We start from the raw sequence: 22,474 nt of genomic DNA on the forward strand, positions 1-22,474 counted from the left end.
CAGAATGTTTAATTCAAGCATGCAAACGTGCATGAATTGTGTTGTAAAGGTGTCGGATGGAAGTTTGTGGGATGGAGCTCCATTCCTGCTGCTGCTGGTCGGTCAGTACAGGGGTGGTTAATGCTGGGTGTGGAGGTCTCTGGAGTTGTCGACCGATGACGCCCCATAGTGCTTGATTGGAAACAAATCTGATGATCGAGTAGGCCAAGGCAACATGCCGACACTCTGTAGAGCGTGTTGGGTTACAACATTGGTGTATGGGAGAGCGTTATCCTATTGGAAAACATCCCCTGGTATTCACGGTAAGTGATGACAGCCAAAACAGTTGCAGGATAAAGATTTATTAAAATTCTTGACCCTGAAGGTCTATTTATACAGGGTGAGTCACCTAACGTTATCGATGGATATATTTCGTAAATCACATCAAATACTGACAAAACCGATTCCACTGACCGAACGTGAGGAGAGGGGCAAGTGTAATGGTTTAATACAAACCATACAAAAATGCACGCAAGTATGTTTTTAACACAAACCTACGTTTTTTTAAATGGAACCCCGTTAGTTTTGTTAGCACATCTGAACATATAAACAAATACGTAATCAGTGCCGTTTGTTGCACTGTAAAATGTTAATTACATCCGGAGATACTGTAACGTAAAGTTGACGCTTGAGTATACCACTCCTCCGCTGTTCGATCGTGTGTATCGGAGAGCACCGAATTACGTAGGGATCCAAAGGGAACGGTGATGGACCTTAGGTACAGAAGAGACTGGAACAGCACATTACGTCCACATGCTAACACCTTTTTGTTGGTCTTTTTCACTGATGCACATGTACATTACCATGACGGGTGAGGTACACGTACATATGTGGTTTCCGTTTTCAGTTACGGAGTGGAATAGTGTGTGTCCCGACATGTCAGACCAATAGATGCTCAATGTGGTGGCCATCATTTGCTGCACACAATTGTAATCTCTGGCGTAATGAATGTCGTACACGCCGCAGTACATCTGGTGTAATGTCGCCGCAGGGTTGTAGGCACATCACGGTACACATTCTCCTTTAACGTACCCCACAGAAAGAAGACCAGAGGTGTAAGATCAGGAGAACGGGCTGGCCAATTTATGCGTCCTCCACGTCCTATGAAACGCCCGTCGAACATCCTGTCAAGGGTCAGCCTAGTGTTAATTGCGGAATGTGCAGGTGCACCATCATGCTGATACCACATACGTCGACGCGTTTCCAGTGGGAAATTTTCGAGCAACGTTGGCAGATCATTCTGTAGAAACGCGATGTATGTTGCAGTGCTCTCCGATACACACGATCGAACAGCGGAGGAGTGGTACTCAAGCGTTAACTTTAGGTTACAATATCTCCGGATGTAATTAACATCTTACAACGCAACAAACGGCACTGATTACGTATTTGTTTATATGTTCAGATTTACTAACAAAACTAACGGAGTTCCATTTAAAAAAACGTAGGTTTGTGTTAAAAACATACTTCCGTGCATTTTTGTATGGTTTGTATTAAACAATTACACTAGCCCCTCTCCTCACGTTCGGTCTGTGGAATCGGTTCGTCAGTATTTGATGTGGTTTACGAAATATATCCAGCGGTAACGTTAGGTGACTCACCCTGTATATACCGAAACCGTGGTCAAGAATTTTAATAAACCTTTATCCTGCAACTGTTTTAGCTGTCATCATTTACCGTGAAGAATTTCAACAGTTGCTGTTTCAGCCATGTTTAAAATCTTTAAATCCCCTGGTATGTTGTTCATGAATGGCAGCATGGCAAGTCGGATTTTCATTCACGGTGCGTGGGACAAGGGACAAACACGAGAGTGATCCTGCTGTCATACGAAATCACATCCCACACCATAACTTCAGGTGTAGGGCCGGTGCGTCTAGCATGTGGACAGGTTGGTTGCATAACCCTAAGGGTTCCCGCTAACCAACACACGGCCATGGCTGGGACAGAGCCAGAAATATTCCATCAGAAAACACAACACACCTCCACCCCGCCCTTCAATGAGCTTTCACTGAAGTCACAATTGGCGGTGGTTTGGTGATAGTGGAATGCACGTTACAGGGCGCGTGGCTAGGAGCTGTTCTTGAAGTAACCTATTCGTAATATGTTTCCTTCAATTTACGCCTATGGTCACAATCTTTTTTGTTTGATTACCGGTTTCGGTCTTTAATGACCATCATCAGATCTGTTTCATAAAAACAGCGACTATGGCTGCAGTACATTAGGACTTTGTTTTTATATGAAACAGATCTGGTGATGGTCACTAAAGACCGAAAGCGGTACTCAAACAAAAAAGATTGTAATTAAAGGAAACTTATTACATATACGGGTCACTGTTTTTACCGACGATGTCGCAGCTTGTGATATTCGTAATATCTCGCTGGGTCTACGTGGAGCCAGCTGCTACTCAAACTGTTGCTGCAGATGCAGTACGATGCGCCAGAGCCATACGCCGAACACGATGGTCTTGCCTCTCGGTAGTGTCACGTGGCCGTCCAGAGCCCGGTCATCTTGCGCCGTACGTTCTCGTGACCCAGCTGCCAGTGGTACAGTGGCTACATTCCTGCCAAATCATTCCGCAGTATTGCAGAAGGAACCCCGCGCTTCTCGTAGATATATTACACGACCTAGCTCAAACACTGAGGTGATCATGCCGTCTTCATCAAAGGCATTCTTGACTACAATCAGCTCACTACGTCTAATCTTAAACTAACTCTTATGACCATTACAGCGTTTATTTAAAGCAAACTTTATTTGCATCTTTATAGTGGCCACTCTTGTGCGACTGGTTTGAAATCTGAATAGACATCTTTGAGATGTAGAAACACGCCTACCAACTTTCGTTTACGTATTGGTTTCTTCTGTGTTGGTAAACAGTTTTGGCTGTTTTTGACGATTTGTTATCCTGTATCTGTGGTTTACCCTTAAGCTACAGGTGAGGTGGTTTATCTGGTACGTTAAATAATGTATCTATTACATTCCTTACAGATTTCCTACGTTCCAAATTTACTCATTTGCTTTAAGTATAGCGAATAAAACTCCGCTTTGTTTGTTAGATGCACGATGTATTTCTGTAAAATGCCAGCCGGCCGAAGTGGCCGAGCGGTTCTAGGCGCTTCAGTCTGGAACCCCGCGACCGCTACGGTCGCAGGTTCGAATCCTGCCTCGGGCATGGATGTGTGTGATGTCCCGAGCTTAGTTAGGTTTAAGTAGTTCTAAGGGGACTGATGACCTCAAATGTTAAGTCCCATAGTGCTCAGAGCCATTTGAACCTTCTTTTTTTTTTTTTTTTTTTTTTTTTTTTTTTGTAAAATGCCAGGTCTTCCGGAGTTTGCTAGCATTGTTCTGTTATCAAACAACAGTGAGATTATTCAGTGAATATCTGAACATTACAGGAGAATCCTAAATAAACTGTCCTGTAATGTGCTGTTTCATGCTTCCCACAGCGCTTGGGAAACTAAAGGAAGAGAAATGTGGTGCCTCTTCTAGTTGTCCATTTTTATACACTCCCTATCGTAAAAACTATGTTGCAAATCAATATAAAAGTTAGTATTCGCACTCAGCCCGTATCGTATTCCGAATTGTCGCTTGCCGGCCGCTTGGGGCGTTGCTATCGCTGTGGGTAACAAAAACGAGACAGAGTGTCGCGACTTATGTTACACCGTGATATTAATGTTTCTAGCCCTATATTTGTGCCCTGTATCGCTCTTTCCCAATGACTAACGAAACTACCGACGGTTACGTGCGCATTTTGTGTGTCCATCAGTAACCTATAGCATATAGTGCAAATGCTCTTCCTTCTCTAGAATGCTTTCTTCCAATATTGGAAAGTCACTTATCACGTTTCTAGAATGAGATTTTTACTCTGCAGCGGAGTGTGCACTGATATGAAACTTCCTGGCAAATTAAAACTGTGTGCCGGACCGAGACTCGAATTCGGGACCTTTGCCTTCCGGGGGCAAGTGCTCTACCGTCTCAGCCTTTGCCCGCGAAAGGCAAAGGTACCGAGTTAGAGACTCGGTTCGGCACACAGATTTAATCTGCCCGGAAGTTTCATCATGTTTCTAGGACGGTTCGGTTTGATTTGAAAAAATGTGTATATTCACAAGAACATGTTCTGGATTGTGTGGGCACTGTGGAGTGAGTGTCTCTCGTAAACTGAAAGTCCCTGCTTCGATTCTAGGCTCAGTTAAGCGCTTATTTAAAACAACCCGTACTGTAGATGTGTTATTAGATAATAATTCATAGACTGCAGTAGACTCGCACTTCGGTATCTGTAATCTCTTGCTACATAGAGCAAGCCACAGTACAGGGTGCTTCGTAACAAGTGCTGTGTTGTCCGAACAAGACACAGCCAGGGCAAAAGCATCACACGTGCATAGATGCGAGCTGGTGCCAGAGCCACAGACTTGCTAGTTCCATCAGCGCCACTGACAGTTCTGAAGAAGAAGATATCGACTTCGCCTCGGCCAATTTCCGGTCGAGTACAACCCGCCAATGACTGGACGATAACGGACAGAAGCCTAGTCAGAAGATAGAAGAGCAGCTCTCGTCCACTTAGTTATAGATCATCGACCAGGGCTGACAGGGAACGTCGTTTAGTGAACTCTTAGAAGCGAACAGACAGCTGTAAATTGCGTTTGCTGTGTACTGTGAAGTTTACCTACGATTATTTGCACATAGCCATTGAGAGCCTTTTGTTGCATTATATTGCAAGCAGTGTGGTATATTGCAAGCAGTGTGGTATATTGCAAGCAGTGTGGTATATTGCAAGCAGTGTGGTATATAGCAAGCAGTGTGGTATATTGCAAGCAGTGTGGTATATTGCAAGCAGTGTTCCTTATTCATCTAGTCACAAAGATAAGCAAACCTTTTTAACTCATTTGTGTGACTTTGTTACTAACCTGTTTGAGTGTTGTAGAACCTTGGTTCTCCTAAGCTGTTACCCAACACTGGAGCACAGCTGTGTAATAGTGGTGGGGAGAAAGTGTCTTAGCAGTGTACTGCACCAGAAGCCATTTCACGAATTCACAGACTCAGCCTACCGCAACAACAGTAACAACTCGGTCTCCACAGCAGTAGCGACGATGCCTTTACAAAACTGGTGACGAGGGTATTTGATGTTAGTAAGTCTAAAATTCAGTACGCATCCACAGAACACTGAAGGTTCAAATGGCTCTGAGCACTATGGGACTTAACATCTGAGGTCATCAGTCCCCTAGAACTTAGAACTACTTAAAACTAACTAACCTAAGGACATCACACACATCCATGCCCGAGGCAGGATTCGAACCTGTGACCATAGCGGTCGCGCGATTCCAGACTGTAGCGCCTAGAACCGGTCGGCCACACCTGGCCGGCCAAAACAGTGAAGGACCATGAAGAATAACTTGCGTACCTACTCCGCTCTTCTTAGTAATAGCAACGAGGGAATTTGTTCTTATCCATTCGTGTACTGATCGGCGGAGCAAAATGAATGAATACGTCTATACGTCGTACTCTTATGGTCCTTCACACTTAGTCCGCAGCTCGTGGTCGTGCGGTAGCGTTCTCGCTTCCCGCGCCCTGGTTCCCAGGTTCGATTCCCGGCGGGGTCAGGGATTTTCTCTGCCTCGTGATGACTGGATGTTGTGTGATGTCCTTAGGTTAGTTAGCTTTAAGTAGTTCTAAGTTCTAGGGGACTGGTGACCATAGCTGTTAAGTCCCATAGTGCTCAGAGCCATTTGAACCTTCACACTTACATGCAAGATGACAACAAAACTGTCACAGTCTTCTTCGAATGTCGAATCTCTGAGTTCACTTAACAAGATTCGGGAAAAAAACTTCTCTTTCTTTCAGAAATACCCTCGTCACACTTTCGTGTGAGCAATATTGACCTCTTACGATCCCAGCAACGCCACTCTGAATTCTTTGTTTGCATCTGTGACATCAGAGTACTAAATAAAGAAGCAGCAAAACTGCCACTCGAGCTTCAAAATCGCTAGATCACCCGGAATTCTTAGCCTAGTTGGCTCTTTCGCTACGAACGCTTTCCACATGAAATTAGGGTAGAACGTAACTTCGCAGCGCCATCAGTAAGGTGTTACCCGAGACACTTTGTAGCGATATAGCTCATAATTGCAAGTCAATACATTCTCCCGTGGCTATCTGATGGAACAATTTCCTACAGTCACGACGCTGTAGTGAGGCTGACAACACTAAACGACTGCCCTTTGCAATTCTGCAAGCGGCTTCAGAATTTCCTAGGCAGGGTTGGGCCCGTCCAGCTGACAGGTACAAAGGTACTTTATAGCTAAGACCTGGAATGTTTTGATCTGAATTGTAACTCGATCGGGATAGGAAGAGATTCCAGAGGTACACACCACGTGACAAAATTGTTAGTGTTACAATTTAATATAACGATTGGATCAGTTACATTGGAGTTTGTATTCTACTTAGTCAAATTAAGACTAAAATATTACAAATAAAGCGAATCTATGAACAGCTGAAAGTTAACTTTAAGACCTAACAGTCGCGCTACGACCGTAAACCAGTTAGAAAGTAAAGTACATCTAACTCTTAGCAGAGGCCAGCTGGTCTCAACACAAATGTGTTACCAAATTACAAGTACTACGAGATAGAAGTACTTCAATTTTCACAAGTATTACAATAGTCTTTAACGGGAGGAACATGATCTTAACTTAGGAGGCAGACGAAGGTTATGCTTTGCGGTGAAGTAAGTTCGTGCGATAGTCAAGATCTCCCCTGAATGTTACTTGCGACCTCTCTATACTGGTGTGAGGGCCTGTGGCCACACCTAAGTGTGCTTTCTAGAGATGTCAGCAGGTGCCTGAAAGGTTGTCGGCTTATAGCCACATGCTGTGTATCGGGGGCTGTGATCATTCCCTTTTTTACAGAACGATATTGTAACATTTTGGGTACGAAGTTTATCACTGGCGAATGGCCATGATAATCGAGTCGATCGAACTGCCGCCTCCATTGTCCGCCTGCGGGTCTTTCTTTCTGTCAATTGGTATGTGCCTCTCTACCACAGTATTACAGCCTTCTAATTGTGTATAGCGATCATGTTGCAAACATACGCAAACTGTTTGCAGTATGCGACAATACAGTACGTATCCCTTCAGAGATTCCGTTTGGGTTTGCGAAGCGCCTCCATAACACTTGCGTGTAGTTCGAACCTACTGGTAACAAATCTAGCAGCCTGCTTCAACTCCCTCGATGTTTTCCCGTAACTCCACAGATCCCAAACACTAGAGCTATACCCAAGAGCCGGCCGCGGTGGTCTCGCGGTTCTAGGCGCGCAGTCCGGAACCGCGCGACTGCTACGGTCGCAGGTTCGAATCCTGCCTCGGGCATGGATGTGTGTGATGTCCTTAGGCTAGTTAGGTTTAAGTAGTTCTAAGTTCTAGGGGACTGATGACCTCAGATGTTAAGTCCCATAGTGCTCAGAACCATTTGAACCATTTTTGTACTCAAGAACAGATCGAACTACTGTCCTGTATGTGGTCTCCCTTACATATAAACAACTCTTTCCCAAAATTCTCCCAATAAACCAAAGTCGACCATTCGCCTTCCCTAGCGCAGTTCTCACATGCTCTTCCCATCACATATCGCTTTGCAACGTTACGTCATATCGCTTTGCAACGTTACACCCAGATATTTAAGCGACTTGACTGAGTCAAGCAGCACAGTAGTAATATTGTATCCAAATATCACAGGTTTGTACTTCCTACTTATCCGCGTTAACTTACATTTTTCCACATTTAGGGCTAGCTGCCATTCATTATACCAACAGGAAATTTTCTCTAAATAGTCTTGTCTTCCTACAGTCACTCAACTTCGACACCTTATCGCACGCGACGGCATCATCAGCAAACAACCGCAGATTGCTTCCCACGCTGTCCGCCAAATCATTTATGCATATAGATAACAACAAGGGGTCCTATCACACTTCCCTGGGCACCCCTGACTATACTCTTGCCTCCGATTAACACTCGCCGTCGAGGAAAACATAGTGTCCTGTCACTTAACAAGTCTTCGAGTCGAATTCATACCGAATAAAATTCACAGACCTAGCAAGACATAATTTATTAAATAAGATATTAAGCGAAATTAATCATCTGACAGTGAAATAAAAATTAATATAGAATAACACTAGGTCGCCACCAGCGGAAGTCAGACAATATCAAAATGTTAGTCACTAATAAAATGACACTAAATTTAAGTTTATAAATTGACAATGGAGTAAAAAAAGAAAACAGAGCACAAAATCCACGATTACAGTGTTGGAGAACAGGACATCTACATCTACATCTACATGACTACTCTGCAATTCACATTTAAGTGCTTGGCAGAGGGTTCATCGAACCACAATCTTACTATCTCTCTACCATCCACTCCCGAACAGTGCGCGGGAAAAACGAACACCTAAACCTTTCTGTTCGAGCTCTGATTTCTCTTATTTTATTTTGATGATCATTCTTACCTATGTAGGTTGGGCTCAACAAAATATTTTCGCATTCGGAAGAGAAAGTTTGTGACAAATTTCGTAAATAGATCTCGCCGCGACGAAAAACGTCTTTGCTGTAATGACTTCCATCACAATTCGCGTATCATATCTGCCACACTCTCTCCCCTACTAAGTGATAATACAAAAAAGAGCTGCCCTTTTTTGCACCCTTTCGATGTCCTCCGTCAATCCCACCTGGTAAGGATCCCACACCGCGCAGCAGTATTCTAACAGAGGACGAACGAGTGTAGTTTAAGCTGTCTCTTTAGTGGACTTGTTGCATCTTCTAAGTGTCCTGCCAATGAAACGCATCCTTTGGCTCGCCTTCCCCACAATATTATCTATATGGTCTTTCCAACTGAAGTTGTTTGTAATTTTAACACCCAGGTACTTAGTTGAATTGACAGCCTTGAGAATTGTACTATTTATCGAGTAATCGAATTCCAACGGATTTCTTTTGGAACTAATGTGGATCACCTCACACTTTTCGTTATTTAGCGTCAACTGCCACCTGCCACACTATACAGCAATCTTTTCTAAATCGCTTTGCAACTGATACTGGTCTTCGGATGACCTTACTAGACGGTAAATTACAGCATCATCTGCGAACATGCATTTAGCATCAGTAATTTCGCAGGTATCTCCGCCCATAAAAAACTAAACTAAAACTAATCTCCTCCCGCACAGGCCATGAAAGCCCAACGATTCCGACCAGCCGCCGTGTCATCCTCAGTTCACAGGCGTCACCGGACGCGGACATGGCGAGGCATGTGGTCAGCACACCGCTCTCCCGGCCGTATGGCGCTTTACGAGACCAGAGCCACTACTTTTCAATCAAGTAGGTCCTCAGTTTGCCTCTCAAGGGCTGAATGCACCCCGCTTGCCCAACAGCGCTCGGCAGGCCGGATGGTCGCCCACCCAAGTGCTAGCCCAGCCCGACAGCGGTTAACTTCGGTGGTCTGAAGGGAACAGGTGTTACCACTGCGGTAAGACCGTTGACGCCCTTGATAACATGAGTGATTAAACGACCTGTAACCCTCGCAAGAAGAGAGGGAATAAGAAAGCTCCCTCTGCGCTCCTGAACTTGCCCACTAGTAGATACTTTAAAACTCCGTGGGGATTTAGACATTCTAATAAAAAGATCCCTCACCAAAATATTCCCCACTTCTGCGTCAATATCTCGCATTGTAATACCATCTTACCACTACTGGATCGCGGGTGTGACGCCCAACGCTGCGGCTGTGAGCGGCGGTGCTCGTAGACTCCGCACTCCGTCGTAGCAGATGCGGATCCGAATACTCAAAACCCGAAGGTCCAAGTCACTTTCCGTCGGGGAATAACACTGCCCAGTCCGCGCCTCTTTGACTTGCCATATAAACTTTGAGCTGCGCCCACGTCTCTGCCTTGCGGCCAATCGCAGGGCAGCAACTTCTGCACGAAGCTGCGGTCGGCTGACCCGATTCCCACGTACTATGGCGGTCATTCGTCATGCTCGTAAAATTTTTGGAAACAGGATCGGGAAATTTTAGGGGTCCGGATTCCATGGATGACTGAGTCTATTCTCCACAGTATTCTAGAGACGAGTAAGGCTATCACAACCAAGTGCAAATGTTTTCAAATCGTCTACTGCGCATGCGCAGTTTCATCGTAGTTTCGACCGTCAGAACCGTTTGTGTTTACTCGAACGCATGTTTCGCGTGTTCTTTGTCTGGCCACCCGTAGCGCTAGTTGCCACTTCTGCTCTCTTCGCGTTGGTCAAATGTTTCTGAGTCAAATAATTTAACAATGCACCGGGTACATTTAGCACTAAGCGTTTCGAGAATTTATTCTCATTTTCAAGTGAAAATATTTACGTAGGTAAGTATTTTGTGCGCTTATTGTACGTGTGTTGTGCCCTCCTGCACTGCGATCAAGATACAGTAATGTGCTGCCTACATTACGCAGAAAAACTAACACTGAAATTTCACGAAGAGTATGATGTTTGCGTGTGTCTGGTTTTCTGCATAATGGAGAAGGCACAGTATCTTATAACCTCAAAAAGATGGCTACAGTGCAAGGCAGGCAACACAACACAACACAAAAATACTAACGTAAATATTTGATCATTACAATGAGAAATTCTCGGAATGCGTCGTGCGAACCATGAAAATAAATGTAACGTATGCAGTGTTTCATTATCAAATTTATAGAATGAGTGACAGTTGCAACCTTTTGAAAAACATCGATTGTTATGAATGAAATCGAGTCAAACGTTTCTGCTTCCCACTTATGGCCGGCACTTGTTGGAGAACTAGAAATATAGAATGTTAACTGAAAACTTTATTAATTACTCCCGACAAAACACTTTCCTCAGCAACATCCTGTTTTCTCTTACATTATTTGAGTATATGCATATGATGAAAACATTTGTTCAGCTTGTCTCATTGATTGTGGTAACAAAAATTTAGTTGCTGATTGCAGGTAATTGGTACCTAAGTGAATAAACAACAGTGTATAAAATGCCCAAACAAACTCCGCAAATTATTTAGTGAGAAGAATAATCATCGTTGGTTTAGTAGGCAGGGAGTGGCCGCATTGTGTCCACTGGTTAAGAGCTATGGTGCTTAACTTCACTACTAAATGTGTAACAGCATAGCATGCTTATTTCTAACTATGCCACCTCCCCTGCAAAGTGAGCCAGGATAATGCACGCATGTCATTTATAGCAATGAGTGTAGTATGAGAGCGCTAATTACCGGCCCATGTGACCGGATCCTTATATGGAAGAGAGGAAATTTATTTACTTTGGAAGTGACGTTAACAGAGGGTAATGAGAATCTTTCTTTTGCATGCAACACATTTTAGCAGAAAAGTCCCTCAAGGAATTGAAATTACGCTATGATGTATTGAATTTTCACAAGGCTGAGATATACAGGTAAACGCAAAAAGCTTTGCGCAAGTGCGCGTCGATCTCTTTCGAGCAGGTTTACTAAAGTCTTTGGAGCCAGTCAGATGAATTTCCTCCGATCAGTCTAAAATACTTGCAACCGTCCATCGGGCGCAAAGTGGGAGAATTTCTGTGTCGAACGTATTCGCGTGGTTGCAACTGTATCTCGAACGGACCTGTTATTCTGACTGGGGAGTGGTGTCCCGCTGCCTTCCAGCAGAATGCTTGTCTGCTCTTCAGGTCAGCTGTCACCCACTCCATTATTGCTCTGCCTAACGGGTGATGGTTCCCCTCGCTGCGCCCTCCTGCTAGCGTCCAGTATTGTGTGGACCGCGTTTCGTCAAAACTGGGACCACAGGTCCACCTTTGTTTCCGTTCTAAGCGGCTTAGCCGTGGTCAACTGAGCGCCTGACTCACCAGGAGGCCGCCTGCTGAAAAGATGTTACGAAGGCCCACTCTGTCAGGCCTGTGAGAAACGCGAATTCAGAGGCCCCCACACGTAGCTCCGTAAACCGTTACCACTTGCAGAAATGTTAGAAAAAAAATATGGTAAGGTTCAAATGGCTCTGAGCACTATGGGACTTAACATCTGAGGTCATCAGTCCCCTAGAACTTAGAACTACTTAAACCTAACCAACCTAAGGACATCACACACATCCATGCCCGAGGCAGGATTCGAACCTGCGACCGTAGCGGTCGCGCGGTTCCGGACTGTAGCGCCTAGAACAGCTCGGCCACCAAGGCCGGCAATATGGTACGGAAAATAGGTTAAAGAAGATCGTATTCAGGATAACTACAACATCCATCGCATCTGCTAACCACTCATGTTTCATGTTCTCATTAAGACTGGAATGCAAGATTGAATTATTCCCACGTGATGCGATTCTATGTTGATTAAAAAAGGTGGGGAGAAGGCCAAGCAGAGCCCGACGCTTCAGATTGTTTCACATTCATCTGAGGGAGACATCTTCAGATGCTACTTGTTATATAAACGTTCTGTCGTAGTTTCGGCTTACCAAACGTGACTACGTCTTCGTAGCCTGTAATGATGATCCCCGTACTTTAATATGAAACGTTGGGCGCAGAAACATGCCTTACCCCATGGGATAACGCCCGTAAAAGAACGTCATCAAAAATCTATTTCTGTATCTACATCACTCCTCTGCGAATTACACTTAAATGGCTGGCAGAGCGCTCATCGAACCACCTTCCGACTATTTCTCCACCGTTCCGCTCTCTAACAGCACGCGGGAAAAACGAACACTTAAATCCTTCCGCGCGAACTCTGATTTCTCTTATTTTATTACAATGATCATTTCTCCCTATGTAAGATGGAGTCAACAAAATATTTTATCATTCGGAGGAGAAAGCTGGATAGCGAAATTTCAAAAATACATCTCGGCACAACGAAAAATGCACCTGTTATAATGTTTGCCACCCATGTCGCATGTTGTAACTGTGACAGTCTCTCACTACTTGGCGATAATACGAAACGACCTGCCGTTCTTTGAACTTTTTGACGTCCGTCAATCCTAGGTGATATGGATGATTTCACACTTCATTATTTGGGGTCAATTTCCGCTTTTCGCAGAAGACGTACAGGGTTATTACAAATGATTGAAGCGATTTCACAGCTCTACAATAACTTTATTATTTGAGATATTTTCACAATGCTTTGCACACACATACAAAAACTCAAAAAGTTTTTTTAGGAATTGTCAAATGTTTGATATGTGCCCGTTTAGTGATTCGGCAGACATCAAGCCGATAATCAAGTTCCTCCCACACTCGGCGCAGCATGTCCCCATCAATGAGTTCGAAAGCATCGTTGATGCGAGCTCGCTGTTCTGGCACGTTTCTTGGTACAGGGGGTTTAAACACTGAATCTTTCACATAACCCCACAGAAAGAAATCGCATGTGGTTAAGTCGGGAGAGCGTGGAGGCCATGACATGAATTGCTGATCATGATCTCCACCACGACCGATCCATCGGTTTTCCAATCTCCCGTTTAAGAAATACCGAACATCATGATGGAAGTGCGGTGGAGCACCATCCTGTTGAAAGATGAAGTCGGCGCTGTCGGTCTCCAGTTGTGGCATGAGCCAATTTTCCAGCATGTCCAGATACACGTGTCCTGTAACCGTTTCTTCGCTCACTGCAGGCCGACCCGTTGATTTCCCCTTACAGAGGCATCCAGAAGCTTTACACTACGCATACCATCGCCGAATGGAGTTAGCAGTTGGTGGATCTTTGTTGAACTTCGTCCTGAAGTGTCGTTGCACCGTTATGACTGACTGATGTGAGTGCATTTCAAGCACGACATACGCTTTCTCGGCTCCTGTCGCCATTTTGTCTCATTGCGCTCTCAGGCGCTCTGGCGGCAGAAACCTGAAGTGCGGCTTCAGCCGAACAAAACTTCATGAGTTTTTCTACGTATCTGTAGTGTGTCGTGACCGTATGTCAATGAATGGAGCTACAGTGAATTTATGAAATCGCTTCAATCATTTGTAATAGCCCTGTATTTAGTGTACATCGTTTTGCATTTACATTTGATCTTATGATGACTTTACTAGACAGTAGAAGACAATCATCTGCGAACTAAAATGGCTGTTCAGATTGTCTCAATCATTTATATAGATTAGAAACAGTAGGGAGTCTATAACAGCTCCTTCGGCAGCGCTAGATATCACTTCATTTTTATTCGATGACTTTCCGTCAAATGTGACCTTTCTGACAAGAAATAGCGAGTCGAGTCGCCCAACTGAGATGATTCTCCAAGACACGCAACCTGATTGAAAGCCGCCTTTGAGGAACGAGAGAGAAGTACAGGAAGTGAGAACCTGCATTGTAAAACTGCTAGCAGTTTTTAAAACTCCAGATGAAATGGAGCAGAACGTACGCAACATGTTGGGCTGAGCAAAAAGTGTGGGAGGTCTGCATGATGGACAATATCAGGACTGTGATAGGATTGCTGCTGAATATATTTATTTAAAAGCAAGTGAGGAAGTATTCATCTCAAGGTCTATCTACAGATTCACCCTTCGACGTTTTTGTGTGAAGTGGATCATGTGACTGTGTGAAATTTTCCAGTAAATAAAAGCTGTGTGTCGGACAAGGACTAACGAGGAGCCTTGCTTTAAGTAAACAATGTTCTTACTGACTGAGCTATCCAGGTAAGACTCCGCTACCCGCCGTCACAGCTTTACATCCGCCACTGACGCATCTACTTTTCAAACTTTACAGAAGTTCCCCTACAGAAGTGGCGAGATTGATACCTAACTCCTGGACGAAAGGGTACGGCTGAAAAACGGTTAGCCACAGCCTCAGGGATTGTTTCTAGAACGGAACACGCACACTACAGGTGAGCGTGCGATGTTTTTGAAACTTTATAGCTTCGCGTCGCGAGCCGTGCCTGGATAGCCCATTGGGGAAGAACGTTATCCCTGAAAATCGAGCTTCCGGGCTCGATTCCTGGACCGAAACAATTTTATACCTGAAAATAAGTTTCAGAACAGGTCTCACTTCGTTGCAGAGTGGGAGTTCCATTATGGCAAAAGTCACATTTACGAGGAAACATCGACGCAGCTTCCACATGGATCGCGAATTTAAATTACTTTAAAGCTATTTCCTTCTACTCAGTACACTGCACTGAAACTGCGAAGACTACATTTTTTCGAATTCTTTTACTTTCGAGTGCAACTACTTTTATATTAAATTTTTTATCATTTTGAGCTAACAGCTCACTGATACCAATATTAACGATGTACTTACTGCTCGCCTTGCTTATGCCAGGCGATCGGCGGGATATTTTTACGATTGCAAGTTTCAGATACTGCCTCTAACGTTACACAAGACAACTAGTCCTCTTACATAACAACTCAGCTACCTGATGTTATAACGAACGAAACTGGTAGTGACGAAATAAACATGTATCAGTAGAGCAGTAGTGATTCTCATTAGTCATTAAAACTTTTCAGGACAGAAAGAAAGCCATTATCGGTCGTAATGTCATCTGTCTTTCTTACTGCACTCAATACTGATTGCATCTTCCTCGCTTCACGTGTGGTTTTATTTTCTACCACGTGATCTTTGTACATGTTTTCTCCCAAAATATCAGTTTGGCTGTGCTTTCTCTGGTCCCTCTTGGTGTTGCCTTTTGGATGGCCAGCAGTGCAGTTGAAACGACACGTATTCCAATCTAACTCAGGCATAAACAAGCATTAGTCGGACTAATGGTTGCATATGCCGGAGTTAGATTGGAGTATGTGTCGTTACAATTACGTTTTGTGTACATGACTACTTACAACGCACTGATTATAGCTGCAGTGTTAGTTGAAAGTTAATACAAAGTTCACAGATTGTCCTTAACAACTTCTATACCAGAGAGGAATTCATGAATAAAAATAATTGTCCATTGGTAAAGAGAAACAATAGCCAATATGTAATTATACCAACACCTTTCGTCTTTTTAAATATGTTGTTCAGCTGACACACGTTCCAAATGGTCGTCGTGGAAATGGAAGTGGAAATGTCTAACGTTTTATGCGACTTATTTTCACAAAACGCATTTTCAGTGCTGTTGTGTTCTCGGTATTCAGTTACATGCCCCAAACTTGTTCCAACTGAAGCATTGAGAAAATGTTTCCAACATTCATAATGGTAAAAGAAAAATAAGCAAGGCCTTTGTTCCGCAAGGTTTACACAAGATTGTCGAGTTAGCTAACGCTACGAAATCATTCCATGTAATTCCAGTGCACCCAGCTGCTGCTCAAAGACTTGTCAATGCTGGTACGTAACATGTCCAAGTGCAGTATGAGCAAAGTGTGTCACACTCATCCGTCTCAATTAGTAATTAAAAACTTTTTCGCAGTAACAGAAGAAAAGTGTCAAATCTTCAAAAGAGAAATGATCACAGCTGATGTTTGCCAAATCGTACTTAATCGGAAAGACTAAGCTTAGTTATCGACTGCAAGACGGAAAGACTGTTTGATGACATTGCAATTTGCAACATCTGATTCCGAGATTGGAGTTCTGTTCGAAACAAAAGTCAATACAGATTATTTTTCTCGAATTTAATTTTGTTATTCTCTTGTAAAAATTAAAAGATATCTCAGATGACTGCTGTTGACTACAGTTCTAATAGTTACAACATTACTGCCGTATTTCAGTTCATGTATTATCACAAATAAAGCTTACTGTGTCAGTATCAATGGCTGTTAAAGAAAAAAGTAACTCTGTTAAGTTACCTTGAAATAGGAATGTGGATGTATTCAACGACTGTGATATGATTTTCAAAACGATGGAGAGCAGCAATCAGTCGTCCTTTCCTTTCAGGTTTTATTAAGCAACTCTAGATTTCGACTAGTGCCAAGCCATTATCAGTGGTTGGCGACTCCATGGAGTGTCCTGTGCACCACGACCAGATAACGGGTATACTTGGAAGGAGAGACAGCATTGGTCGTATTTTTTTTGTTTTATAACCCGCAAAATCGATTTTCGGTCGCTTAGTGGCCATCTTCAGTGCTGTAATATACAATTTAAACTGGTAGGCACTGGTGTCAACAAGCTTACAGCGAGTTTATGTGATCGCTGTAAGCTTGTTGACACCAGTGCCTACCAGTTTAAATTGTATATTACATCACTGAAGATGGTCACTAAGCGACCGAAAATCGATTTTGCGGGTTATAGAACAAAAAAATACGACCAATGCTGTCTCTCCTTCCAAGTATACCCATTATCAGTGGATTGTTTCATAGTTTCAGTGCATGTCCTAGTACGAACTGTGACAGAAGACCGAACAACAGTGGACTGACGAACTAGGAATTGCACTGAAACTATGAAATAGTGCGTTGATAGTGGCTAGACACTAGCCGAAATCTAGATTTGCTTAATAAAGCAAAGGAAAGGACGACAGATCGCTGTGCTCGATCAGTTTGAAAAGGACGACAGATCGCTGTGCTCGATCATTTTGAAAAACTTTGCTATTGTTGCTTAGAACCATTGACTTCTCGGGTATGGCTTAGACAACGTTCTTAATACATTATTTGTTTTCAATTTTGTCTCAGCCATTTTCGCAGTGATAAGTAGTATAATTCTGTGACATCATAATGCCTCAATTTTTTGGGATGGAAGTAAGTTGTGTACAAAAAGAAAAGAAATACATTTTTTTCCAATTGAAAGAAAAACAATCCACGGTCACTATTTTTAACGAATTAACCGGGTTCCAACACTGCTAGGAGTGTCTTCCTCAGAATTTAAATCAAAGAATGGTCTATATTCTATAACATTCTTTGATTTATATTCTGAGGAATACACTCCTAGCAGTGTTGAAACCCGGTTAATCCAATAAAAATAGTGACCGAGGACTGTTTTTCTTTCAGTTGTAACTATTCAAGGTCTCTGAACATGCAGCCATGTACAAAATTTTGCATTTTTTTTCCTTCTCCTGACGAATGTGAAATCTGGCACTTAGAATGTTTGACAACCTAACTCTGCATACGATCAAAGGAACATATAACTGACTAATTTAATTCGGTCAACATTAGCCCCAGGATGTCCGCCCCGATAGCTGAGTGAACAGTGCGACGGGCTGTCGTGCCAGGCGTCCCGGGTTCGATTCCCGGCTGGGTCGGAGATTTTCTCCGCTCGGGAACTGTGTGTGTGTTGTCTTCAAAGAGGTGGTGACAGCAAGGGCATCCGGCCCCTCTTAAATTAACTATACCAAATCCGGCTTTGCCCATGCCGACCCTGCGAGAATGCTGGGCAAAGGCACAAGAAAGAAGATCACCCCCAGGCTGCAAAGTAGGCGTCAGCCACAGCCGACAGTCAGTCTATACGAACCGAGTCAGACTGACGTAACTAGTCGTGATTTGGGATGCAATCCGTTCGGGGGGAGTCCCGCTTTGCGCCAACGAGGCGTAATGTTGCGCAACGTTCCAGAAACTTGTAGGCGTTGCCCACACAGAACTTACCGGCCATCCCGTGTGACGCCCGGCGAGACGAGACGGGGAGGTCGGCGGAAGTGTCGGGAGCTTGACTGTCTGCAGAGCGGGAGGTCGCTCCGTCCAGACGACACCAGCGGCGCAGCGAAACTGAGCGCCTGGAGCGAGGACGCGCGACCGCGGTGCGGCCACTGTGTGACGTCGCAGCGCGCCCGCTGACGAAACAGCTGAGGCGCACATGGCGGACAGCGGCAAGCGGCCGCCAGGGGGCGAAGCGGGGCCGTGGCCTGCTTCGCGTGGCTCGCACAATTAGTACAGCACAGGTCTGCCGCACCTCACAGGCTGCAGCGATACTTTTTGGAGTCATCAGTCTTCTGACTGGTTTGATGCAGCCCGCCTCGAATAACTCTCCTGCGCCAACCGCTATTCATCTTAGAGTAGAACTTGCAACTTACGTGCTCAACTATTTGCTGGATATACTCCAATCCCTGTCTTCCTGTACAGTTTTTGACCCCTAAAGCTTCCTCTAGTACCACAGAAGACATTCCCTGATGTCCTAACAGATGTAGCCCAGCGGTGTAAGGCGCTTCAGTCATGCATTGCGCGGCTGGTCCCGGCGAAGGTTCGAGTTCTCCCTCGGGCATGGGTGGGTGTGTTTGTCCTTAGGATAATTTAGGTTAAGTAGTGTGTAAGCTTAGGGACTGATGACCGTAACAGTTAAGTCCCATAAGATTTCACACACATTTAAACATTTTTGATAGTATCCGTACACCCCCCAAAACGTACGCTTTTCATATTAGGTGCATTGTGCTACCACCTACTGCCAGGTACTCCATAACAGCGACCTCAGTAGTCATTAGACATCGTGAGAGCACAGAATGGGACACTCCGCCGAAATCACGGACTTCGAACGTGGTCAGGTGACTGGGTGTCACTTGTGTCCTACCCGAGATTTCCACACTCCTAAACATCCCTAGGTCCACTGTTTTCGATGTGACAGTGAAGTGGAAACGTGAAGGGACACGTACAGCAAAAAAGCGTACAGGCCGACCTCGTCTGTTGACTGACAGATACCGCCGACAGTTGAAGAGGGTTGTAATGTGTAGTGAGCAGACATCTATCCAGAACATCACGCAGGAATTCCTAACTGCATCAGGATCCACTGCAGACAGTATGACAATTAGGCGGAAAATGAGAAAACTTGGATTTCATGGTCGAGGGGCTGCTCATAAGCCACAAATCACACCAGTAAATTCCAAACGACGCCTCGCTTGGTGTAAGGAGCGTAAACATTGGACGATTGAACAGCGGAAAAACGTTGTGTGGAGTGGCAAATCATGGTACACAATGCGGCGATCCGAAGGCAGGGTGTGGGTATGGCGAATGCGCAGAGAACATCATCTGCCAGCATGTGTGGCGCCAATAGTAAAATTCGGAGGCGGTGGTGTTATGGTGTGTTCGTGTTTTTCACGGAGGGGGCCTTCACACCTTGTTGTTTTGCGTGAAACTAGTACAGCACAGGCCTACACTGATGTTTTAAGCTCCTTCTTGCTTGCCACTGTTGAAGAGCAATTAGAGGATGGCGATTAAGTCTTTCAACAAGATCGAACACCCGTTCATAATGCACCTACTGCCAGGTACTCCATAACAGTGCGGATGCACACGATTTGCCTGAACTCTTACGGGAATCGGTGGATTGTCTACCCCGAGTAATGGGTGTAATGGCAGGGACATTAAGAATGTAGTGTGTGGACTATAAGTTGAGAATGTGGGTCTCACTGGGAGCGTGTCAGCGATAAATCCCTGCAGTCGCGATATTCTCTGTGCCCTCGGTGATTCAGATGGATAGAGCGTCTGCCATGTAAGCAGGAGATCCCGGGTTCAAGGTCGAGGCAAACATTTTCAACTGTCCCAGTTGATATACAGGGTGGTGTATTGACCGTGACCTGGCCAAATATCTAACGAAATAAGCGTCAAATGAAAAAACTACGAAGAACGAAACTTCCCTAGCTTGAAGGGGAAACCAGATGGCGCTATGGTAGGCCCGCTAGATGGTGCTGCCATAGGTCAAATGGATATCAACTGCCTCTTTTTAAATATGAACCCCCATTTTTATTACATATTCATGTAGTACGTAAAGAAATGTGAATGTTTCAGTTGGACCACATTTTCCGCTTTGTGATAGATGTCGGTGTAATAGTCACAAACATATGGCTCGCAATTTTAGACGAACAGTTGGTAACAGGTAGATTTCTTAAATTTAAATACAGAACGTAGGTACGTTTGAACATTTCATTTCGGTTGTTTCAATGTGGAACATGTACCTTTGTGTACTTATCATTTCTGAGAACGCATGCCGTTACAGCGTGATTACCTGTAAACACCACATTAATGAAATGAATGCTCAAAATGATGTCTGTCAACCTCAGTGCATTTGGCATTACGTGTAACGACATTCCTCACAACAGCGAGTAGTTCGCCTTCCGTAATGTTCGCACATGCATTGACAATGCGCTGACGCATGTTGTCAGGCGTTGTCGGTGGATCACGATAGCAAATATCCTTCAACTTTCCCCACAGAAAGAAATCCGGGGACGTCAGATACAGTGAACGTGCGGGCCATGTTATGGTGCTTCGACGACCAATCCACCTGTCATGAAATATGCTATTCAATACCGCTTCAGCCGCACGCGAGCTATGTGCCGGACATCCATCATGTTGGAAGTACATTGTCATTCTGTCATGCAGTGAAACACCTTGTAGTAACATCGGTAGAACATTACGTAGGAAATCAGCATAAAATGCACCATTTAGATTGCCATCGATAAAATGGGGGCCAGTTATCCTTCTTCCCATAAAGCCGCACCATACATTAACCCGGCAAGGTCGCTGATGTTCCACTTGTCGCAGCCATCGTGGATTTTCCGTTGCCCAGTAGTGCATATTATGCCGGTTTACGTTACCGCTGTTGGTGAATGACGCTTCGTCGGTAAATAGAACGCGTGCAAAAAATCTGCATTCATCCCATAATTGCCCTTGTGCCCAGTGGCAGAACTGTACACGACGATCAAAATCGTCACCATGCAATTCCTGGTGCATAGAAATATGGTACGGGTGCAATCGATGTTGATGTAGCATTCTCAACATCGACGTTTTTGAGATTCCCGATTCTCGCGCAATTTGTCTGCTACTGATGTGCAGATTAGCCGCGACAGCAGCTAAAACACCTACTTGGGCATCATCATTAGTTGCAGGTCGTGGTTGACGTTTCACGTGTTGCTGAACACTTCCTGTTTCCTTAAGTAACATAACTATCCGGCGAACGGTCCGGACACTTGGATGATGTCGTCCAGGATACTGAGCAGCATACATGGCACACGCCCGTTGGGCATTTTGATCACAACAGCCATACATCAACACGATATCGACCTTTTCCGCAATTGGTAAACGGTCCATTTTAACACGGGTAATGTATCACGAAGCAAATACCGTCCGCACTGGCGAAATGTTACGTGATACCACGTACTTATACGTTTGTGACTATTACAGCGCCATCTATCACAAAGCGAAAAAAGTGGTCCAACTAAACCATTCATATTTCTTTACATACTACACGAATATGTAATAAAAAATGGGGTTTCTTATTTTAAAAAACGCAGTTGATATCTGTTTGATCTATGGCAGCGCCATCTAGCGGGCCAACCATTGCGCCATCTGGTTTCCCACTTCAAACTCGACAAGTTTCTGTCTTTGTAGTTTTTTCGTTTGATGCTTATTTCATGAGATACTTTGCCCGGTCACTATCAATGGACCACCCTGTATATCAAGGCCCGTCAGTAGCTAATGGTATTAACTTAATTGTAATTTCATTCTAGAGAGCTGCACGGTCACCAATGGCATCTATTCTTTCAGACATGTCCGAAAGAACAGATGCCATCTTCATATCATTTCATGCCATTAGGTCTAGTGCCAACAGCGGGGTAGGGGGGGGGGTGATGTTATGTTATGGGGTGTATTTAGAGGTTATTGTGTTCAAGAAAACACATTGTACAGCATTGTGTATT

The 22,474-nt window shown here is 44.3% G+C and overlaps 1 protein-coding gene across 1 annotated transcript in view; it reads right to left on the reverse strand.

Moving 5' to 3' along the window:
* The window catches only part of LOC124775276, a 136,238-nt gene extending 117,588 nt beyond the window's left edge, over positions 1-18,650 (reverse strand). Inside the window, exon 1 of the mRNA XM_047250114.1 lies at positions 18,441-18,650. Coding sequence (XP_047106070.1) covers positions 18,441-18,650 — 210 coding nt within the window. The remainder of the gene's footprint in view (positions 1-18,440) is intronic.
* Positions 18,651-22,474: the final 3,824 nt, after the last annotated feature.

The sequence above is a fragment of the Schistocerca piceifrons genome, chromosome 2, assembly GCF_021461385.2.
Source record: "Schistocerca piceifrons isolate TAMUIC-IGC-003096 chromosome 2, iqSchPice1.1, whole genome shotgun sequence".
Taxonomy (NCBI): Eukaryota; Metazoa; Arthropoda; class Insecta; order Orthoptera; family Acrididae; genus Schistocerca; species Schistocerca piceifrons.